This window comes from Streptopelia decaocto, assembly GCF_964273445.1.
Source record: "Streptopelia decaocto genome assembly, chromosome: 7".
In the NCBI taxonomy this organism is placed as follows: Eukaryota; Metazoa; Chordata; class Aves; order Columbiformes; family Columbidae; genus Streptopelia; species Streptopelia decaocto.
In genome coordinates, this window is record NC_138661.1 from 40,062,810 (window position 1) to 40,084,177 (window position 21,368).

General features: G+C 40.7%; 1 protein-coding gene across 1 annotated transcript in view; it reads left to right on the plus strand.

Annotated features, from left to right (window-relative positions):
- The window catches only part of LOC309442365 (cytosolic phospholipase A2 epsilon-like), a 36,234-nt gene extending 15,127 nt beyond the window's left edge, over positions 1-21,107 (plus strand). The window contains exons 4-21 of the mRNA XM_082058144.1: positions 2,024-2,160; positions 2,940-3,068; positions 3,748-3,788; positions 4,348-4,390; positions 4,813-4,876; positions 5,517-5,686; positions 5,811-5,903; positions 6,586-6,623; positions 7,841-7,976; positions 9,566-9,702; positions 10,005-10,230; positions 11,593-11,707; positions 12,142-12,279; positions 13,986-14,093; positions 15,285-15,473; positions 16,359-16,525; positions 17,254-17,440; positions 20,452-21,107. Of these exons, the coding sequence (XP_081914270.1) occupies positions 2,024-2,160; positions 2,940-3,068; positions 3,748-3,788; positions 4,348-4,390; positions 4,813-4,876; positions 5,517-5,686; positions 5,811-5,903; positions 6,586-6,623; positions 7,841-7,976; positions 9,566-9,702; positions 10,005-10,230; positions 11,593-11,707; positions 12,142-12,279; positions 13,986-14,093; positions 15,285-15,473; positions 16,359-16,525; positions 17,254-17,440; positions 20,452-20,759 (2,426 nt within the window). The 3' untranslated portion in view covers positions 20,760-21,107. The remainder of the gene's footprint in view (positions 1-2,023; positions 2,161-2,939; positions 3,069-3,747; positions 3,789-4,347; positions 4,391-4,812; positions 4,877-5,516; positions 5,687-5,810; positions 5,904-6,585; positions 6,624-7,840; positions 7,977-9,565; positions 9,703-10,004; positions 10,231-11,592; positions 11,708-12,141; positions 12,280-13,985; positions 14,094-15,284; positions 15,474-16,358; positions 16,526-17,253; positions 17,441-20,451) is intronic.
- The last annotated feature ends 261 nt before the right edge of the window (positions 21,108-21,368 follow it).

The window sequence follows — 21,368 nt, forward strand, 5'->3', positions numbered from 1 at the left end:
CTTCTTTTAAGTAAGTATGTACGAAAGCAACACACATATGGAAAAATAATTTTAGAAAGCAGCCTCATGAAAATGCTTTGCCAAAGAAAACATTCCAGCAAATGAGTGAATTCCAGATCAAACAGTAATGAAAGACATTCATAAATGCTGTAGTTGTTCATCCATGCTTGGCTCCAAGTTTTAGCACCGCCAGTTTTCTCAGTTCTATCACAAGTCTTGTTTTATATACTGTGTGGCTGAAAGCTTGATTTTTAAAAAGGAAATCTTGGTTTTCATTAAGAAGAATAAAGGAAAAGAATTGGCCTCTGCAACTACAGCAAAAAGTGTGTAAGCTACAATGCACCCTACAATGGCCAGAAGCCGAAATGGAGAGAAATTATATTTCAGATCAGTTTAACATTTCTTAAGTACATTCCATCTCAACCACTTCGGTGATTTTGGGGATGCTGGACTCATGTTTTTGGAAAACTCAAGACTGGCAGTGATAACTGCATTAATGAGAGGCAATGGCCTGAGGCCATGTTTGGTTCTTGGCTTTTGTACAGGCTTCCTATGTGCTTTTGAGAAACTCCATAGATCAGAGCCAGCAATACTACTGTCACAGCTATGCCACAGCTTGACAGGCCATCAGACAGTACAGGGAGGGGAGATGTTTCAGTTATCAGACAGTTCAGTAATCAGAGCCCTCCCACACACAGTAAATTGCATCTTACACTGGTAATTGCCAAAGTCAATATATTACTCTGTCACTTCGATTATGTAAAAATCCGAGGCACTGAAATGTTGTCTGTGGAAATAATTTCCAATAGAAAGGCAACCTACATCCTTCACGAGGGAAAATTCCTGGTAGTGTCAAGAAATTCCTTCAGATTCAGCATGAAGAGTTACCTGGGAATCTCCCTGCCCAACAGGCTTGATCCGCAGGGGATGTTCCAGTCAAAGGGCTTCTGGATTTCAGGCAATACCTTATATTTAGGCAAAATATCCTAAAGGAATATATCTGATATCCTGAGCAAAGATACCAAGATTAACTTCTTTTTAACCTTGAGGAACTGACTCAAGACCTGTGCCATTCTTACAGGTAGTAGGTGTTTGTGTCTGTGCTCATGAGGTAGTGATCTCTATTGACTGCCATGGGACCAGATTTCTCTTCTTTTCCTCTTTTCCCAGTGACGCCCATGTTTACACAACAGGATCTTCCAGTTCTTGTCCAGGGTCTGAGAATCTCTGGTGTTTTCTTGGTTCATGATCTACAGGAAATGATCCCTTATAGTAAGTGCAGGCTCACCCCCTTCATCCACAAGATCCGAATCCTTTCTGGCACTTCACTTTTCCTGGGAAGAGACGTAGAGTAGGAAATAGTTGCCAGGTCTTTGAGGCATTGGCAAACACTAGGAAAAGGCTCCAGCTACCTACTGACCTCCTGAAGAAGCAATTGTACTGCTGGTAGGCACCTCCCTTCCTACCCTACCTAAGGAGACAACGCTCTAGGTAGCTGCAATATTTAATTTTCTATCGTGAAGAGTTAATAACCAGGTATGCCAAACATACATTACCTGAATCAGACTCAAACCTGATTCTTTTACGGTTTCTCGCAAAGCTAAGTTGCCACAGAGATGATTTACACCCAGTCTCTCGCAGGGCCTGAGACTCACTCACTGCTGCATCAGTTGCAGTTTCTCCTCCTGACAAATTTTCAGAGAGCTGAAACAATGCTGATAAGGCATAATAAAAGACTCCTAGCTATTCATGTTGTCCTATCCACTGGCTGGGACTGCATTTTTTTAAAAATTATAGGATTGTGCATACCTATTTGAATACACTGCTCACTCAAAAATAGCATTGTGATGAACAACAAATGCATTTTATCCAGCTGTGTCATTTCTATCTTCCTGGTTTGGTCAATAAATATCAGAAAGAACTAACCATGTCTCATCCCCGTTCAAGCTACAGAGCATTTCAATGTCTTCAATTCTTGTGTTGTGCTTCCACTGCCAGATATTTTGTACCTATGTTTCTATAGTAAGCCAGTCTGATTGCTACGTGAGCCTCTGGTTGCCAACTTCTTCAGATGAAAAATTCCACACCAAAACCATCAAAAACTGCAGAAATCCTGTGTGGAATGAAAGTTTCTACTTCCGGATACAAAGACAAGTCAAGGTACACAAACCAAAAGCTCTCTTCTTCATCTCATCTCTATGCAGCTTAATTCAGCCCAAAACAGGATGTTCTGTTTTCTAATGCTGTTCTGAGTTTATTTAAAATTCCCCTAGCAAGTTGGAGCAAAACAATTCTCTTCCCTCCTAATAGATAGTTATTATTTGTATATCGGTAATGTGAGCATGACCTCCTTGGAGAATGCTGATGGGGCCAATGACAGTGACAACACAAAGAAAATATGAAATTAATGTATAAAGCAACACTGTCACAGAGAGAACATATCTTTCCCTGAAAGCACATGAAATAATGGCATATCAATGCCAGGAAGCTGCTCAGTTCTAGTATGATTAAGATCTCTACTCAGTTTGCTGCTGATAATCGCACTACACTCAAATACCTGTGAACAAGTGGCTGAAAATGGAAAGCCCAAGTACATAGAAAGGTAGTTATTGATATGCAGGGACCTCTATTGCTGCTGTTGATAAGGAACAATATAAGACCATATTCCTTCCTAAAAGATTGCATTTTTGGTGAAAGCTACTTAAAAGCATAAAAGATCACCCAAGAGAAATCTCAGTTTGGCCTTAATTGATGAGACTAGCAGCTATTTCTTATAAAGGAGATTACACTCTATTTCTTATTCTTCCTTGTGACACTTTGTCATCAATATTTTTCTATTTCTTCTCTGTAAAGCAGGCACTGAACCCAGAAGAGCCACAGAATGTCATACTTCTTGAGTACATGCTAACAAATTAGACATTTTTCATTTATTTTCCCAGAATATTCTGGAAATTACTGTTTCTGACGATGACATAACTCATGATGATGACCGTGCGATTGTGCTTTTTGATGTAGCTAAAATCCCCCTTGGGGAAAGAGTGCTTAAGGCATTCCCACTAAATCCAGAGGTAAGAGCTCAGTCAGACATTTAGTACATCTTTATGTCTATTCTCTCCCCTCTGATTTAAAGGGGTGCGCTGTCTCTTCTGTCATTTACCACCAGGACCAGCTTGGTAGTTAGAATGTAAAAAAACTTATTAAAATCTTGGAAATTGCACACCAGTGACAAAATAGGCGGTTTTCTCAAATTACTATCCGTTTCCTGTGGCACAGATTATAGCCAAATTCCCAAGCCCCAAAACAGAAGCAATTTTAAGGAAGCTTTGCACTTTCAATAATCCAACAGAAAATGGCAGAGTTTCTCTAATTCTCACAAATATTATAAAAGGAAAAACAATACGATGTCAGGGAAATGGCCTGTTTCCACAATATTTCACTAAACGCTAAGTCTCAGCGTATCGTGTTCAGCACATGGAAGCTGGCAGGAAAGACAGCCTGAAAAGTGAAGGTTGACTAGGAGACTTGTTAACACCAAACACCCCATGTTCTGTTAGTACAACCGAAACCTTCTTTCTCTTGTGCAAGAAAAAGCTACGTCTGTCCTCTAATGCTGACAATAGCAATCACAAAACAAAATATTTAGATTTATTAAACCATAAAGGAAACTGCTTGCAAAAATGAAGGTCACTTTGCAAACCTCTGCACATGCACACTGCTTCATTTTTTTTTTTTTTATTTCATTTTCAGATGGGGGAAGAGCTGGAAGTTGAGTTTGTATTGGAGAGCATGTGAGTAAAACCCCATTATTATGGGAGCAGCAGCTTGGAGTGGTGCATTAGTGCAGGGAAACCTGTACACCCAGCATTATCTTAATAGCCAGATTCACTCTCTTTCCAAACTTGATGTGTGCATCAGCAAATCATTGTAAGAAAGGAAAATGCCACAATGTGGAAAATGAGTTCATAACTTGTAATTGTGACTTTCTCTTAAAATTTACGTATTACTTGCATAGTTCAGAGTTGTTTTCTGGGACTGCTAAATCCCACTGCAGTAGGTCTATAAATTTTCTGGAGAGAATTCTCTGGGCAGCTCATGGTTGACGAGAATGTTGCTACCTAATCTGTGACACAACCGTGCCATTAAGGCTGTTACAAGAACTTTCCAGGTCCTTTATTGCAATTGAATAATATCTGTTAGGTGGTTATGTGGCTTCTAGCAAAAAGGGAGCATACATCTAAAATGAATAGCAAGGAGCAAATAAAAAAAAGTAAGAGAGAAAAATGTGTTCTGTTCAGGACAATATGCAGATTATATATAAATTACATATTATTTGGTTTTGTTTTCTAGACAAGATCTTCCTGAAACCATCATCACAAATGGGGCAACAGTGGTAAAATATTATTTGCTTCGTTCTCTAGTGTTCTTTTCCATACCATTCCTTACCTCAGCTGACTATGATGGTAGTGAGGGAAACATTGCAAGTCTTCAGTCTTTAGTGATACTTTTTCTCTTAGGAAATTTATCTTTGAGGAGGCCACCATGATCTTAGAGGTGGCTTCAGACTGCTATCATTTTCCCTTGATTTATCTGCAGCCATTGAAAATTACAATGTGTTTAGCATAGCGCCATCTTCCCATGTGATGATGAAGTTAATTCTCACTTTCACTGTGTCTGGCAGAAGTCTCCGACACAGTTGGACCCACATTCAAGCACTGACCCTTCCTACAATGAGCTTTCCAACACCTGCCAGCACTGATGGTGAGCTGGCTGGATGAGTAATCTAATTCTCTGCCCCCATCACGTCTATTCCAGTGTCGTGAAGTAGCCTGCTTGGAAGTACACTTGGACAGCAAGATGAAAAAGAAGCGTTTTTCAGGTAACACACACTGGCAGGATTAGCTGATCTCTTCATATAAATAGGGTCATCTGCTGCAGAGTCAGATCTTATTTTAGGGGACTGAGAACTTCTGTCGCTCATTATTTGGCCTGGGATGAGGATGATTTACAATGCAAAGTACTTGGATGCATTCACTGTGTCATGATGCAACTGCAATAGAAACGCAGCAGTCTAAAATTCAGTGCCATTCACATCACACTCCTATCCGGCTACTTATTCAGCCCATTGTAAAGATACAACCATCTGTAATGTTTGGGTCTTGGATCACTTTCAGAAGACAGCTTTCCAAATACAAAGGAAGTGGAGAAGGGGTTTGTTCAGTGCTACCTTTTCACAGAATCACAGAATGGTTGGGGTTGGAAGGGACCTCTGGAGATCATCTAGTCCATCCCACCTGCTGAAGCAGGTTCACCCAGAGCAGTTCGCACAGGAAGGTGTCCAGGCGGGTTTTGAATGTCTCCAGAAAAGGAGACTCCACAACCTCTCCAGTCAGCCTGTTCCAATGATCTTTTTTATTCCTTTAGTTTTGTTTCTTTTTTTCTTTTGGTTCTTTTTTCCTTTCTCTCCTTTTTTGCAATTATAATTAACTTTTTGTGTGCATTTTATCTCATTGTTTTAGAGAATGAGCTAACATTTACAGTGAAAGGATCCTTTGAAGAAACCCAGCAAGTTTCAATAGGCCATGACTCCCGCTCCCCTCTCCCAGATCCCACTTTCTTCCACTATGCCAAATACAAGCAACCCTCCCTGGACGTTGTACTCACAAAGAAGAGGAGGCTTCCCAGCTTTGTACGTTACCCCACAACATGGTATACAACACAGACAGTCCTATGATCTGGCCTTTATGTGTGAGTAGGCAGCAAGAGGAGAACTTTTCTGTCTTAATCAAAAAGCACTCCGTGCTCCTTTTCAGTGTGCTTGTGTGTCATGCGGAGCAAGGAGCAGCAGCGTCCCCCTGACTGTCCCTCTGAAGTCGCTCCCCTCTGAGTGGGAAGCAGTTGGCGAGGTAAGTGTCCACCGGCTGTGGGAAATCCTTTGCAAGCTTTTAAAAATTGCTGCCAGTTCCCCAGAAGCAGAAACCAAAGTCTACTTCTCTTTATACAGAGCCAGTTGTTTCCTCATCTCCCTCAAATCTGGAGTGATGCATTTGGATCATTTGTAGCTGTTGCTCATGTTCTTTCTGTTGTCACTGGGTGCCATTGGGACAGGGGGTGAGGCTGCAGCCTGGCACGCTGCCAGATGAGGCAAACCTGTGCTATACTTTTTGGGTGCTCAGCCTCTTTGGCTTCCCCTTGTATCTCATGTTGTTGTGGGAGAGACTTCAGTTTCAAGACCTGCGTTTAATGGTGGACCATTCCAGGAAGGTGAGGTGTAGCATTGCAGCTCTCCTGCTATTTATTTGTGTAGCTAAGTAGTGACAGCACAAGCTACACCTGAGTTTCACAATACAGAGAAGATGTGGACTATAGATTATGATACCAAAGTCTTAATTTATTAAATCAGTGCACATCTCTGGGTACCAATGAAACACTGAGAGGAGAGTCTATCTCTCAATCTCAGTTTGCTAAAGTTCAGGGCTTTGTGGATGTCACAATGACCCAAAAGAGCTATGTCTCATTCCGAGTGGGGGAAAAAGTCTGTTTTAAGCAAAATATACATATTCACAATTTTACCTTTTTAATTTTCAGCACAGAAAATTTGATTTGCACTTAAAGGTGAAAAGATGGTAAGATCATCTCATTTATCTTCATTCTGTGTTTTGCCCTTCAGTTCTTTCAGCTTGGATAGCTGTCAATCAAGTTCCAATTCCTTTGTTACTGCCTTTCCTCCAGAATCCTGGTTTATCCTCATTTCAGACTATGAAATAAAATGGACTCACTACACAATACAGAGATTTTCAGTGCTGATGACTTCATTTAATGGGACTATACAGTGAGTTAAGAAAGGGTTTTATAAAGAACATGACAATTTTCTATTGATATTTTGCTCCAATCAAAATTACGTGCTAAGGGTCACTGTAGACACTCTTTGATACATCTACAAAGTATTGCCAAATGCAAGTATACAATAAAAGCAGCATTTCAAAACTAATTGAAGGAAACCATTCTGCCTCCTGAGGTCAGATCAAGAAAAATAGAAGACCAGAGTCAGAGTGCCTGGTTACTCTAGGATAATAAAAATTTGAAATAATAAATGTACCTGCACTTATTTCTTAGTGTCTACTCAAAGAGATAAATGCAAATTAACTCAATCAAGTGATTACTTATTTCTAAACCAAGGAAACACATTGTGTATTTTGAGATATGGTAAAGTCCTTAGTAAAAATTCACAAGTTGTTACATTATGTAGGAAGTTCTCTTCCCTTATGAAAGGAGGTGCATCTTCTATTATGCTGTTTATTTTCAGTAAATGTACTATGAGATAGACATACAGTTTAGAGCTGTCATTTTAAAACTTCCTTACCACACCTAAGAAAATATTTTCACAGCAGCTTCCAACCTGCAACTGTAGTGCTTATAAATATCCATAAATTACTATATACACCCACACCAAAAAAAAACATCCAAACACGAAAGTCCACAACTTCAGTCTACGATTTTCGGGTATCGGTGGAAGTTTGCACAACTTATGAAGGTGCGTTTGAAAGCCACCTTTAACACACTGCCCTCTGCAGGCTTTTGGCTTTTTGTCTGAAAGGGAACAATTCTGTTGTAGCTATATTTAATTTCAGGGTTCTTTGGCAAGGAGAAGAAACAAGAAATCCTCTCAGTCCAAAGGAAGACATTCTGTTGTTCTTCAGCAACAAACTCAAATATTTGATCTCTTCCTGCTTTGCTTTACATGGACCTGATGGTGAAGGCATATCTATTTATGAAGTAGAAGCGATTAAAATGATGAATTAGACTATAGATGTGATGTGAGATACCTGATCCTCTGTTCCAGCCAAGAAGACCTAGACGTACGGCTGGGGTTCGACCTGTGTGCCCAGGAACAGGATTTCATTCGCAAGAGGAAGAAGGTGGTTGCAGCCGCTCTGAAGGACATTCTCCAGCTGGAGGAGGACTTGCAGGAGGATGAGGTATCTGAGACATAATTATTATCTGTTTTCTCTGCAGATGAGTGTCAAAATGCAGCACTTGTGTTCAGTTCCCATGTTCCTGGAAACAGGGTAACGTTTCTTGTGCAAGCTATGACTGACTTATTTTCTCTATTCTAGGGAAAAAAATAGTACTCAGAGGAAACATTAATAAAAACTTGTAGCCCTATTTACTACAAGATATAGCTTGGTGTTGAGCAGCAGTCTGCACAACAATGGACTAGGTGCTCTCAGGACCAGAGCCAAAGCTTGTTTTCAGCCTCACAGGCAACCTGGACAGATCTAAAGCATTGATTCAGCACTTCCTTCCCTCACAGTTCAAACTGGACTTTATTTTGTTGTGCTCTTTGTGGTTCCCATTGTGTGAGCACAGCTCGCTACCAGTCTGACTTCAGCACCTGCTGCAGCTTGCTTGGCAAATCAGAATGGTAACAGAGGGTCCAAGACAGGGAAAAATTGGGTTTATCTTTTTAAATTATACTCCCACGGCTGCAGTGTGAAGCCTGAACTCAGATGCAGAAATGACAAATTTTCCTTGTTTTGCCCTAAACTGAGCACAGCAGGTTGTTGGGGATTGTTAGTTTGTTTGTTGGGGTTTTGGGGGGGTTTTGTTTGGGGTTTGTTTGTTTGTTGTTTGTTGTTGTTGTTTAGTTTGGGTTTTTTGTGTGGGGGTTGGTTTTTTTTTTGTGCATCTGGGCCTTTCACACAAAAGATCCTGCCTTTAAAAGCCGGCACTAAGCCGTGGGATATTTCCTTCCCCCAGATGTAGAGGCACCCATCCTTCCCTGCAGAACAATCTTCCTCAAGTATCCTGATGATTTGTACAAGAGATGAATTCACCCCAAAGCATGGTAGCTATATTTACTGTTAACAGAGCCAATTCATATTTATGGATTAATCTTTCTCCTAAGACTATTAGACACTGGACTTCTGTATCATCACAGGAAGAACTAATTGCAGTTCACTTGCATACCTTGTATTGTATGTACACATGTGGTAGGTGAAGTGACTATGGTTTCTCTTTCCCTCTGACAACTGTAAAAGGGGATGGTGTCACCAGCCTTTGGTCTCAGAGATCTGTGCTCTTAAACCCATCAGTCATTATATATTTATTATGACCTGTGAAATAACTGTACAACAGTAGAAATAAGCTTTAGTAAACTTCAGTAACACAGAGGTTATTACTACTCACATGGAAACTGTGACACAGAACCTATGTTTTCTCATCTATTGCATCTAACAAAAATCTGGTTCAGATGGCAGGAGGTACCATTCCCTCTGTTTTTTTTCTGGTCTGTGTTATTTGTTTTGCAATAGAGCATTGAAAACATGATGACTGAGATGACGGATTCCCTGTCCTAATACACAGCTGCTTGGCAGAGGAAATATGAAGTATTTATTAGTCTTTCTATGCCCCATTATTAATTTGGGTTTTTCTTCTCCTTGCAGACTGGTGGCATGCAGCATCTTTATTGCTTTATCAGTGCTGTAACTTTCTATTTTCTAATAAATGATGTCTCCCTCCCCTCTCAGACCATGTCACTAAATGCATGTATTTTGGGATTGAACAGGTACCTGTAGTGGCAATCATGACAACAGGTGGTGGAACAAGAGCTCTGACAGCCATGTACGCTCACCTTCTCAGTGTGCAGGAACTGAATGTCTTGGACTGTGTCTCATACATCACTGGTTTATCTGGCACAACATGGTAAGACCAAGATTATAACCAAAGTCTTCATAGGAACTTTCTACTTGTGATGTCAGTCAGTGATCTGAAGAGTCGTATCATCTTTACTGTTAAGAAAGGATTGTATTTTTCTGCTGTGTATTTTTCTTGTTTCCTTTGATGCATATTTGCCAGCATTTGGAATTAATTCGGTCCTGATTAAACATGTGGATGGGAACACACACACAGGTTTTTCATGTAAACGAAAAACAGGTAACTTCCCAAAGCTCTGCTTCAGAACTCATATTTTTCCTTGTGGGTTTCTTTTTTGGTTTTTTTTTTAGGACTATGTCAAACTTGTATGAAGATCCTGACTGGTCCCAAAAGGATCTTAAGGAAACACTTAAAGATGTTCGAAAGCATGTGCTAAAAAATAAGTTCTTGTCTTGTTTTGCCCCTGATCGTCTGAAATACTATTTGAAAGAGTTATGTCAGAGGGAACAGGAAGGACATCAGATATGTTTCACGGATCTATGGGGACTCATCATTGAAAACATGTTACATGAAAAGGTACAATTGCAGCACCTTTCTCTTCAGATATGCATATTTATTGAATATAGAGATAAGGGCAGAGAGTAAATCAAAAAGTGGCTGAGATTGGAAGGGACCTCTGGAGGTCATCCTGTCCAACAGCTAGAGCTGGCTGCCTTGAGCCATGGGCTTTTGAAGGTGAAGACCCCACAGCTTCTCTGGGCAACATATGCTGGTGTTTGACCACCCTTACAGAAGAGGGTTTTTACACTTGTTTGTTTATTTGTTTGTTTTTCAGATATGCCTAAAGCATATGCCTTGGTGGTATCATTCTTTGTGTCTGTTGGGTGTATTATGCAGATCTTAACATCATACCTGGTGCAGAAAGGGTGGGATTAAAAATAAATAATGCAAAACTTTAAAATCAATTCACCTGTGAAAATATAAATGAAAATCCCGCTCTTCTTTTAAAAGAACTGCACAGTGTGACAAGGCAAAGAAAAATCACAAACACAAACCCAAAGACAGCATCTCTGAGTTGTTAATAGGATTACATCACAGCCTGTAAACATTCCCACCAAAACGCAATGTTCAGGCTCTGTTTCAGTATTTGTGAATATTTCCTTCCCAATAGGCCATTTATACTTAAGAAAGAGAAAACATTCCTCCTCTAACACAAACACCTCCACACACATCCAAATTTCTACTGCCTGAGCACAGCACAGTGAGAGTCCCTGGGGTGGCTCAGCAGGGAGCTGCACGTGTCCTGCAGAGACACAGCCCTGTCCCCTGACCAGCACAGCCCAAGGGCAGCCCGGTGGCACAGCTGTCCTTTCAAGGACTGTCCCGGTGAGGAGGAGCACCTCCAGCTCTCCTTTGTGGAGGATCTGAACTCAGCACCCTCTCAAGCCTTGGCACAGCTCCCAAACTGTCCTACCCTTTCCACCCTGCCTAACTATTGAAGATGTTCCACAGCAGAAGCAGTAAGGGTCAAGGCTCACTGAATATTAACTCTGTTTGAGGCTTGGCTCCGTCACAGGTCTGAGGAAAATATGATTTTTTTCGGCAATCAGGGCAGGACTTACTCTTGCTGAATGAAATATTTCATGCCGAGAATGCTGTTCAAATATTTGCAGACATTTTCCTGAAATAAATAATGTGAACTACTGAAATATAATTTTTTTTTCTTCAGCATATGAACTTAACTTAGGACTATTTGCGTGCTGGGGCTGGGGAGGGTCAGAGTTAGGGATGGTAGCACCTCTCTTAACTAAACTGGTGTGAAACATCCTGGTTGGGAGACTAGTATGCACTGTGCGTTGTCAGAGCCCAGGCTCAGATGAAGTGGGAGGCTCTTTTCGTCATCTAACTGTCCTCAGCTACTGTCCTTCTTCAAAACAGGAGGACTTCCATAAGCTCACAGATCAGCAGCAGGCACTAAATCAGGGTCAGAATCCCCTGCCCATCTACCTCTCTCTCAATGTGAAGGACAAAATCAGCGACCAGGATTTTAGAGGTAATAATGCTCCAGAATTGCATTTAACATTTTATTGCAATAGGGGTCAATTTAGGACTAGGTAAAGAAATCCGTTCAATGCACAAGTCCTCTAAAGGGCCAATCTAGAGTAGAATTTTAATAGTTGAATTTTTGAATGTCTTAGTATATCCAACTACATTTAGGATCAAAAGCAGGATGATGGAGGACCCTATCACAAAATTACCTGCTAAATTACCTCAGAGATCTAAAGTTTGTAGGGAAATTTAGATGGAAGAGGACAATTCACTCTTCATATTCAACACTGTGAAACACACAGTGAATAAATGTCTGCTTGCAAAGTGTGTTAGTTAGAAACAAGTCTGCCTTAATCTGGCTAATACAATAAGGGTTTTTTTCCAACTAATTTGTGCCTCCACTGCTTTAATCACTCTGTCTTGTGCTTTTTCTTTCAGAATGGGTGGAATTCACTCCTTATGAGGTAGGATTCCCGAAATATGGCGCCTTCATTCATGCAGAAGATTTTGGTAGTGAGTTCTTCATGGGTCGCCTCATAAAGAAAATCCCAGAATCCAGAATCTGCTTTTTGGAAGGTGGTTTGTCACTCAATGGAAATGTAAAGTAGTATAATATCATCCACTCCTGTGCAAACCTCTCTTCTGATATGAAGCAGTTAGTATACTTTCTATCTGCCAGGAGCAGTATATGGTAAAATATTAGAACTCATAACAAGTCACTATCTGCAGGATTTTTTCTATTTTCTTTGCAGTTTTATTAAGCTGAACAGATTTATTTGATTTTGTTTGTGACGTTGCAATACTTACATGCCTTCGTCAGCAACAAAAGTTGTATAACATTGCTTCTAAGTTAAACCATCAGTCTCTTCTGCAACCTGAATCTCTAAAATACAGCCTTTTATCTACAATGCTGCAGCTATCTCTTATTAATCTTCCAGGTTAACACTTTCATTTTGGACTGCAAAAAAAGGTCATAATATTTATCTTTCTTCCCTCTTGCATAAGAACAGCAAAAGCAGTAAGGAAATATTTTTTCCCTTTGCAAAAGCAGTCTCTTGCGTCATTGTTCTTTGTACTTTCACCAATTGCATAAAGGAAGATTTGGGATTTTTTGAGAAGTTAAACTATTTGCCTGTGTGGAGATTTCACTACAGCCAGTGGTGAGGTGTAAGGAATCAGTCAGAACCTCCCTATCCCCAGCTGCAATGTCAAACAAGGTACCCAGGTGTCCCCTTCTGTGGTCGGAAATGCAAGCAGGTCACCAGCCCCCTCCCTACACCTCCCACTTTGGCACTTTCTTCTCCCCTTCTCTAGAGTGATGCTGGGACATATGTGTCCCTGTTCCCTGCCAATGACCCGCTGTCTCTTCATTCAGGCAGTGTTCCTTATTTCAGTGACAGAGTTATTTGAAAGGTTTTCAGCAAGTTCCTCTGCACCCCAGCCCCCAAACAGAGCAGGGACTGACTACATAGGTCCTGCAGCTCTTTCCTGCACAGCCAAGCCCGTCCCTCTGACTGCAGGCGGGAACTGCTGGGTCAGGCCATCCCCAGGCTGCTCAGGTGCAGCATCTTCTGTCCATCACTCAGTTCCTCCTCAGAGCACCAGGCTGAGTTCTGCAGTTTGGAGGGTTCAGGAAGGCACCATTGCACACCCAGCACGTGTAATTGTGTTTGCTCAGCCTGAAAGATGATTGCAGATAGGTGGCAGTTTGGACTGCCATCAAGTTTGCTGCATCTGTTGCTAGACGAACTTGAAAATTTAACCCAGATACGCCTGAAAACCCTCAAAAATCAGAAGACAAATCAAAAGACTCATACATCGACACTTTCTATTTTCAAAGCTTTCAAGTCAGCTTCCTCTTTCAAAGGCACATTAGTGCATGAATCTTTAACGTTTTGTGGTCGACAGTTCTGCATGACAACCGCATTCCTGTAACAGAAATGTGATAGAAATAAATAAAACCTTTAGAATTACAAATACTGAGAATTTGGGGAACAAGAAATATTGGGGACAGGTGGAAAAAATTAAGATGTGTTTGACCAAAAGTTATTTGCCACACAGCAAAAATGCATGTTTTGGTAGCTATACTGAAAATACTACCAGCTCTCTTAATATATCCCAATAAATTAGATTATTAGAATACCCTATGGATTCATATACCAATTCATAAAGACCTTCCTTTTATTTGTGCACTAAGATAATGTAATGAGTAAAGTTTGCGAATGAAAATGCTTCTAGGTCTTTAACAGTTTACTTTCTGTCAAATATATCCTCTGCCACAGGTATCTGGAGCAGTGTTTTTTCCTTGAATCTTATGGATGCTTGGTATATATCTGTTCAGTCAGAAGACTTCTGGCACAAATGGACTCGAGACAAAATTACAGACATAGGTGGGCTATTCTTATGCCATTGTTATTTTATTGCCTGCCTTCCTTCCTTCCTTCCTTCCTTCCTTCCTTCCTTCCTTCCTTCCTTCCTTCCTTCCTTCCTTCCTTCCTTTTCCTTCCTCCCTCCCTCCCTCCCTCCCTCCCTCCCTCCTTCCCTCTCTGCTGCTATTCCTTCACTGACATTTTCAAAGCCATTTTGGAACTCCCTCCTCAGAGCTTCCTGTAACCCACACAGAAACCAGGAGGAAATTCATGCCATGTATTGCAGTGTGGTAATCATTTCAGTTGTGTGAGAAAAGGATCCATGGGATCTGTCACAGGGAAGAAAATAAAAGAAAAAAAAAAAAAAAGAGAGAGAATGGCCCTCATATAAGACATTTCCAGAGCACAAGGGTAAAACTGGAGAAGAATATCCCGGTACACCAGTAGAGGCTGGAGGCCTCCTTTAGTGATCCACAGTGTTCCAGTTCCTATCGCGGAAGTTGGAGTATGGCATGAAACTTCACAGAAACAAGAGCAATCACCATCCCTGCCTCTCTGGAGTCTACAAAGCACAAACTCCAGTACTATTGCAAGTCATTCCAAACTTGTCCTAAGGATGAGATTTGGAAAAGATGCTACCAAACTAAGAAAGATCTGCAGGGTGGGATTTCAAGGAGAAACACACAAGGCAAAGGTACTATAGAGAAAAAAGATGAGAAGGAAGAGAAATACAGCAAAAAGGGTGGTTTATTTTATCTTCTTGTACTTGTAGGGGGTAGTTTCTCGTTGTTAAAACAAGGACCTTGCATTTGCTGGTAAAGAACATTAACTATGCTTGTGTGGCCAAGAGATTGTGATTGTGTGGCTTTTTTATGTATGTGGCTGAAAGATATACTGTGACATGGAGTAGCAAAGAAAGACAAGATAAGTGCAGGATATTGTAGTGGATAAAATCATAGAAAAGCAAAGGAAGTTATAATAGATGAGACGGATTTATTTACAGTACAAACAAGGCCTTTACCACTGTGGACTGAGAAGAAGAAATTGATTTTTTCAAAACTTAGCTGAAAAACTGTGAGCTTTGTGGAGATCCTGGAAATAAAAAGAGAAAGAAGTCCAAGTTTTGCCAAACATGTTAAAACAAATGATGATTACACAGATTAACCTCAACAATGAGCCCACATACCAGAACTGTTATTCTTTCTTCTGCAGATGATGAAACCCTATTCCCTGCAAGACCAAATGAGCTTGATACTCGAGTGGTTTGTCCCACTGACAGCTTTTCAAGCATTTTCCGAGATGTTGTCATGTTACGCCCAGCAGCTTCAGATATCCCTAACTTCCTGAAGGGCTTTCAGATGAACAACAACTACCTAGAGAGCGAGTTTTCCAAATGGAAAGGTATGACAGTAGCACTCTGGTTTTAGTTACATTTTAAACCTTCCTTGTGACAAATAAACAATGCTTAAAAGATTATCAAACCAACTGCCTTTCCGTTCTGTTCCCATTCTCTGATAATATTTGAAACTGTTTGTTACCAAAAGCTAAAAGTAGCTATCAGGAGAGACTTCCAAAATAAGTTCTTAAAAATTTTGTGAAGACTGGCAACTGATAGATGAGAAAGAACCTGATCAGTGAACCAGTGTACATCTGCTGATGTGACAGACAGCCAGCCTGCATGCTTGTGGCATGGCACTGGTATCATCATATCCTGCTTCTTGCCCAGCCAGTACTCAAGGTATGTGTGACGGAGCCCTGTTCCATGCTACTGTTTTACTTATAAGTAAGATATAACTTTTATAACAGTATTGCCTGTTACACAGTTTGGGAAATAGTGCTCCCATGTTGCACAAGGGGTGATGCCTTGCCTTGGCTGTGTACCCAAGTAGCTGCGTGCCTGTCCTCGTAGCGCAAGGCACCAAACATCTTTCATCTTGAGTAAGTTGAGACAATAAGGTGCCATTTCAAATTTTTTATATTAAAGAAAATACATTAGCCTGATCAGAATCACATGCAAATCCAGTGGATGGAATTAACTCTACTCTCCTGAGACGCAAGTTAATCCCTCTTAACTAGAGGAAAGCCAAAGTAACTGCAGAGTAAATAGTGAAAAGAGGAAGCCAAATGAGGAACTGAGAAATGACTGAACTGCAGTTATCAACTATATAGGTAGGTCTAAGACCCAAGAGAAGCGGAATTTTCTTTTTGTTAACAATCGACTTTCCTCAGCAGATCATCTGTAATGAGCACCATCCCTGAAAAAAAATAAAAATGCTTCTTTTCTAGACTGTGAACTTGACTCTCAGCCCAACCACCTGACAGTAGCAACAGACCACCTCATCCTGATTGACACGGCATTTGCCTTTGCTACCAGTTACCCACCCCTTATGAGGCCGGAAAGGAAAGTGGATGTCATTTTGCATTTCAACTACAGTTCAGGTTCCCAGACACAGGTGAGCCTCCTACATTCTTCTCTACTGATAACTCTGTTTCATCACTGAGTTCCCAGAACGGCTGCTCCTCTACTCAGAGAAACTTACTCTTTCCCAGTATCTGGGAAGTGTAAATAAGCTACCAGTTTACCAGGGTCCCATACCTTCATTGAACAGTACAAGTGTTATTAGGAAGCAAGCATTTAGTAAACTGAATCTGCCTATTTTTATGTATAAATGTGTTATAGGTGATTTGAAGGCAGGCAGATATTGAATGAATTAAGCTAAATATATTTAAAACTGTCTAAGACTTCTCAATCCAATCATACATATTCTTACACATGGGAAAATGCCCATTCAGGACAAAACAATCCTAACAATAACAATAGAAGGGTTTGATGCAAAAGGCCAGATATGCAAATAAATGCAAGCACAGTTCATATTTAGGAACTTTAAATATATTTGAAATAAAAAGTCCTCTAAAGGCAGCTTGTGTAATATCCAGATGTGGGATGAAGATTTTCAAAGATAGGCATGTGGACCCATATCCATTCAATTTAACTCTGGCCTTCCAGATCTTGGCTCCATATACAGCCTACAACACCTAAGTTGGGTACATGCCATAATCTCTCAGAACTTGGCCCTTATCACACAAACATTCACGGTGAAATTTTTTTGTCAACGTCAATTCAAGCACTTCCCATGTTCTGATATTTCGTTTTGTTTTGTTTTCCTATTGTGGCAACCAGCCCCTGAGAGATGCCTCTAAATACTTTGCAAAACAGGGAATTCCTTTCCCTATAAAGGTGCCAGATGATCAGGAAACTCCACATCTGAAGGAATGCTACATTGTTGGTGACAAGGAGAGCTCAGAAACGCCAATTGTGATATTTTTCCCTCTAGTAAATGACACCTTCAGGTACTACAAAGCACCTGGTAAGTTTACAGCTACCCGTCACATTAACAGAGGCAGCGGCTGCCTTCTTGCTCTTTTTACTGTGCAATATCTGTTCTTCAGATCACTCTGTAAACACAGATTCAGACTCCCTTTGCTTAGATCTGAACCATATAAAGAAGCATAAAATATGTCTTTTCCTGGTCAGGAGAGCAACAGCTGGGATCAGCCTTTGGCACATATGCCCCTCTTCAGATTGTTTGGGGACTTTTCATAGGTACATTGCAGACTTTAGTGATGAAAAGTATATTCTGTTTATCTGTAGTGGCAGAAGTTAGCAGGGTTGTTTCCTCATCCTTTCCTGCTAGACAATGCTCTGGGGAATCTAAGGATTTCATTGTTTAAAATCATTTCCAGGCTCACAGTTAAGCAGATAACCTTGAAAACAAAAGTGTGAACTAGCAAAGTGATGAAAATATAATACTGAGCCATGCTGACAGTTTCTGTTCAGTGACTCCTACTTTGAAATTTAAGACTTTCAATAGCAATATTGCCAGTCACTTCAAAACAGATTGTTTCTAAGTCCTGGTGCCATATCCCATGACTCCACATTACCTCTGTTGGTGCCAGAAGTCTCAGTTACTCCTTCTCCAGATGATAAAATTCCTAACTATGACAACACTTGTATTTTAATCACTTCAAAGCCCCACAGTATACTCAAACCCAAAAGTTCTGGGCTGGTATACAATACATTAAATTTAATAACAAAACAAATGCAGAGACTACTGTCCCAATTGTACTATTTTCCTTTAGAATAAAAATAAGCAAGTAGCAAAAAATCAGACAGTACTCTTGTTTTGTAGATATTGCTTTGTGGTTATTCTGGATTGAGTTCATTGCACATTTGAGGTATGCAACTGAGTTTTGAACAGTATTCAAATAGTCTCAGGGTATTTATGCAGGTACACACACCATTCTACTCCAGCTTTTAACATATATCAGGTAACTGAAAGTTGGGTGTTGTAGTTGTCCTTTGTAGAAAGAGCTAGAGAAAGGAGAAAAGGAGAAAGAACTAGAACAGGAACCAAGAATTAGCTTCTGTACTGCTCTGTGAGGGAGTCTGCCTCCCTTCTCCTCCTCAGTAATTTCTAGAAGCCAGAAATGTTATTTCTATCTCAGCTATCCAGTATCAGGCGAACATCAGATGATGTGCAGATGCTACATGTCCACATAAAGTACCAAGGAATCTAAAAAGGGCATGTAGAAGATGTATATTAAGACCTGCATGATATCTGCATATTGAGGCAAGCCTGTGCTGCCTAACTGGTACAGCTGGCAGCTGCAAGCTGAGACTAAACAGAAAAAGAGAGAACAGGTCCCAGTTGGGCCCCCACAGGTGAAGTCTCAGCTGAGCTGACATGGAAGGGTTAAACCCCTCCAGTTTTTTGGGAGGGCTGCTACCTCTCAACTGAGAGCCGACCTCAGAAGGCCTGGAAGCTGGGGATGGCTGTCTGCCCTTTGCTAGTGACAGGCAGAGGGCAGCTTGATTTATATAAGTGCTTCAGTACCATTCCCTAGCCCAGATCTAGATTGTACAGCATCTGAAATATTAGCTTAATTACATGAACAGGCAGTTTTTCCAGAGCCAGCTCATCCATCAGCTTGTTCAGCAAAGGGAATTTAGAGCTTGGGCAGTAAACAAGTAAAACTGACAGATTCATCCTGGGTTACTCCTGCACCAGTTAGGCTATTGCATAACTGGATTAGAAAGGAGAAATCCTTTGTGTGAGGTGGCTTAGACTGCTTCACTTGAGCAGTACCAGTTACTTATAACTCTCTCTGCAAAGCTGTGAGGAGTACATATGATAGCCTGCAAGTAAACTTCTGCATTATCTTTGGATCTGGTTTCTACTGTCAAATGAATTAAAACAAATAAGGTAATTTAATTTGTCTTCAGATCATTAGATATGATGGATGTAATATTTCCAGAGATGACACTTGTGGGACTACCTGCCTAATTATTTTGTCTGGATCTGTGACGCACACATTCATTTTCTTGGGATGATGAAACAAGCATGAAAAGTTCTTTCAGTATCCCAATCAAATTTTAGTGATTTGGGGAACATCAGGTTTACTCTCACTGTTGACATTACATAGAGCCTGTAGATTTTTATAGTAGTAGGCATCTCAAGGAAATAACAGTCAATATTTGTGGCATCTGCTTCTGGGCTATGTCCAGCTAATGGCTCTGTAAAGTCTTCCAGTTTAGACAATAGAACCTAGTCTTTAAGGCCTATTTTCTGCATCTTTTGATAGTTCTTCCCAGTAGGAACCAAGAGTTGATATTTTAACAGATTGTGTTAGGGCAAGCGACAGGCTGTGCTGAGTGAAAGAATATCTGTCAGATTGCTGAGAAGGCAGGTGTGCTTTTGGAAAGCTTGAATTACTGACATACATGGATTTTCAGCAGCCTGTTTGTGAAGGCATGAAAGCAGAGCAGTGACGAAAATGAAACGATGTAGAGTTGAAGATGAAAGGCACAGAAAGTGGAAGTGGCTTCAGGCCCATAACTCATAAAGAAACCATGCTGTCATGAGGTCTTTGCTGTAGTTGTCTGATTTGGGAGAAAGCAAGGAAAAAGAGTGGTTGCCACTTACTTGCACCTTGGCTAGAAGTGTAGGGTGCTGTCATGTCTGGGAGGCAGCAGCAAGGTGGGGTCTGGGGCTGGGAAAGCATCAGCTCTGAGGGGGACATGGGGACCATGCTGATAGCTCACCTCAGAGCTAGAGGAGGAGGCAGGGAGTCTCACCCCCCTGTGCTCAAAAGAGAAGATATTCTACTTGTTTTGGCATTTCCAAGAGTACCCAGGACTATCCCTACACCCCTCACTATCACCAGCTGCTTCTCCCTACACTGCCAACCAAATACCCCAGAAATAAAATGCCCATAGAGGGAAAATTTGGGGTTGTGATATACTGTGTGTGCATGCCTGAGAAGCATTCTGACTCTAATCGCTTTTTGCAAATTAACCAAGTTATTGTTTGTCCCTTAGGTGTGAAACGTAGTCCCTCAGAGATGGCAGAGGGTGATGTTGATGTCGCCAGTACCCGTGGTCCATATTACATAAATAATCTGAGTTATTCAGAGGAAGATTTTGACAAGCTTGTGAACCTAAGTTACTACAACATCCAGAACAATAAAGATCTGATTCTTCAGGCCTTGCGTGCTGCCGTGGAGCGGAAAAAGCAGCATAAGAAAGAGCAACTGCAAAAACCACCCAGTGGGGATGATACGTGTGTGCCTGACAGAGAGGGGACCAAGCATTTGGCAGACTGCCCAGAACTAGGGAATATGAAATAAAATATCTATGAATCTTGTCAATGAAGGAAAAAAAAAAAAAGTAATTTCATTAGGAAGTGAAGAAAAGCCAAAGAATGGTAAGAATAGCACTTTCTTTGTCATCGCAAATGCTAATTCCTGTCTGTCACTGAAAGGAATAAACACAAAAAAAATAGCGCTCTTCCTTAATGAATCAATGTGCTTCCCTCATTGACAACCTCAGGAGCGTGACTAGGTGAGGCTGTGCTCCACTCGTGCCTGCAGAAGCGACCTTTCAGGCCAAGGCCAAGATGTGTGGACAAGGAAGCGTAAGGAAGTTTATGCTGACCGTGTTTGTGCTCTACCTGTGCTATAAAAAGAGAGGATTGTCAGTCCAGAAATGTAGCAGAGAACAAAATCCATTGTCTCTAAAACAAAAACAAGAAGCCCATTTATGAACTAATGAGCCTTTATGTGAATTTAAATAAATATTAAACTTGTATAATAAACCACTTTTTTAAAAAAAAATCAGAGTTACAGTAAATAAACATTTTTTCACAGCACATACATGTTAATTTCTTTTAGGTGCTTTTTCCTCTACTAGAAAGACAATTAAAGACAACATACAGACTTATTTCATAGCTGCTGAAA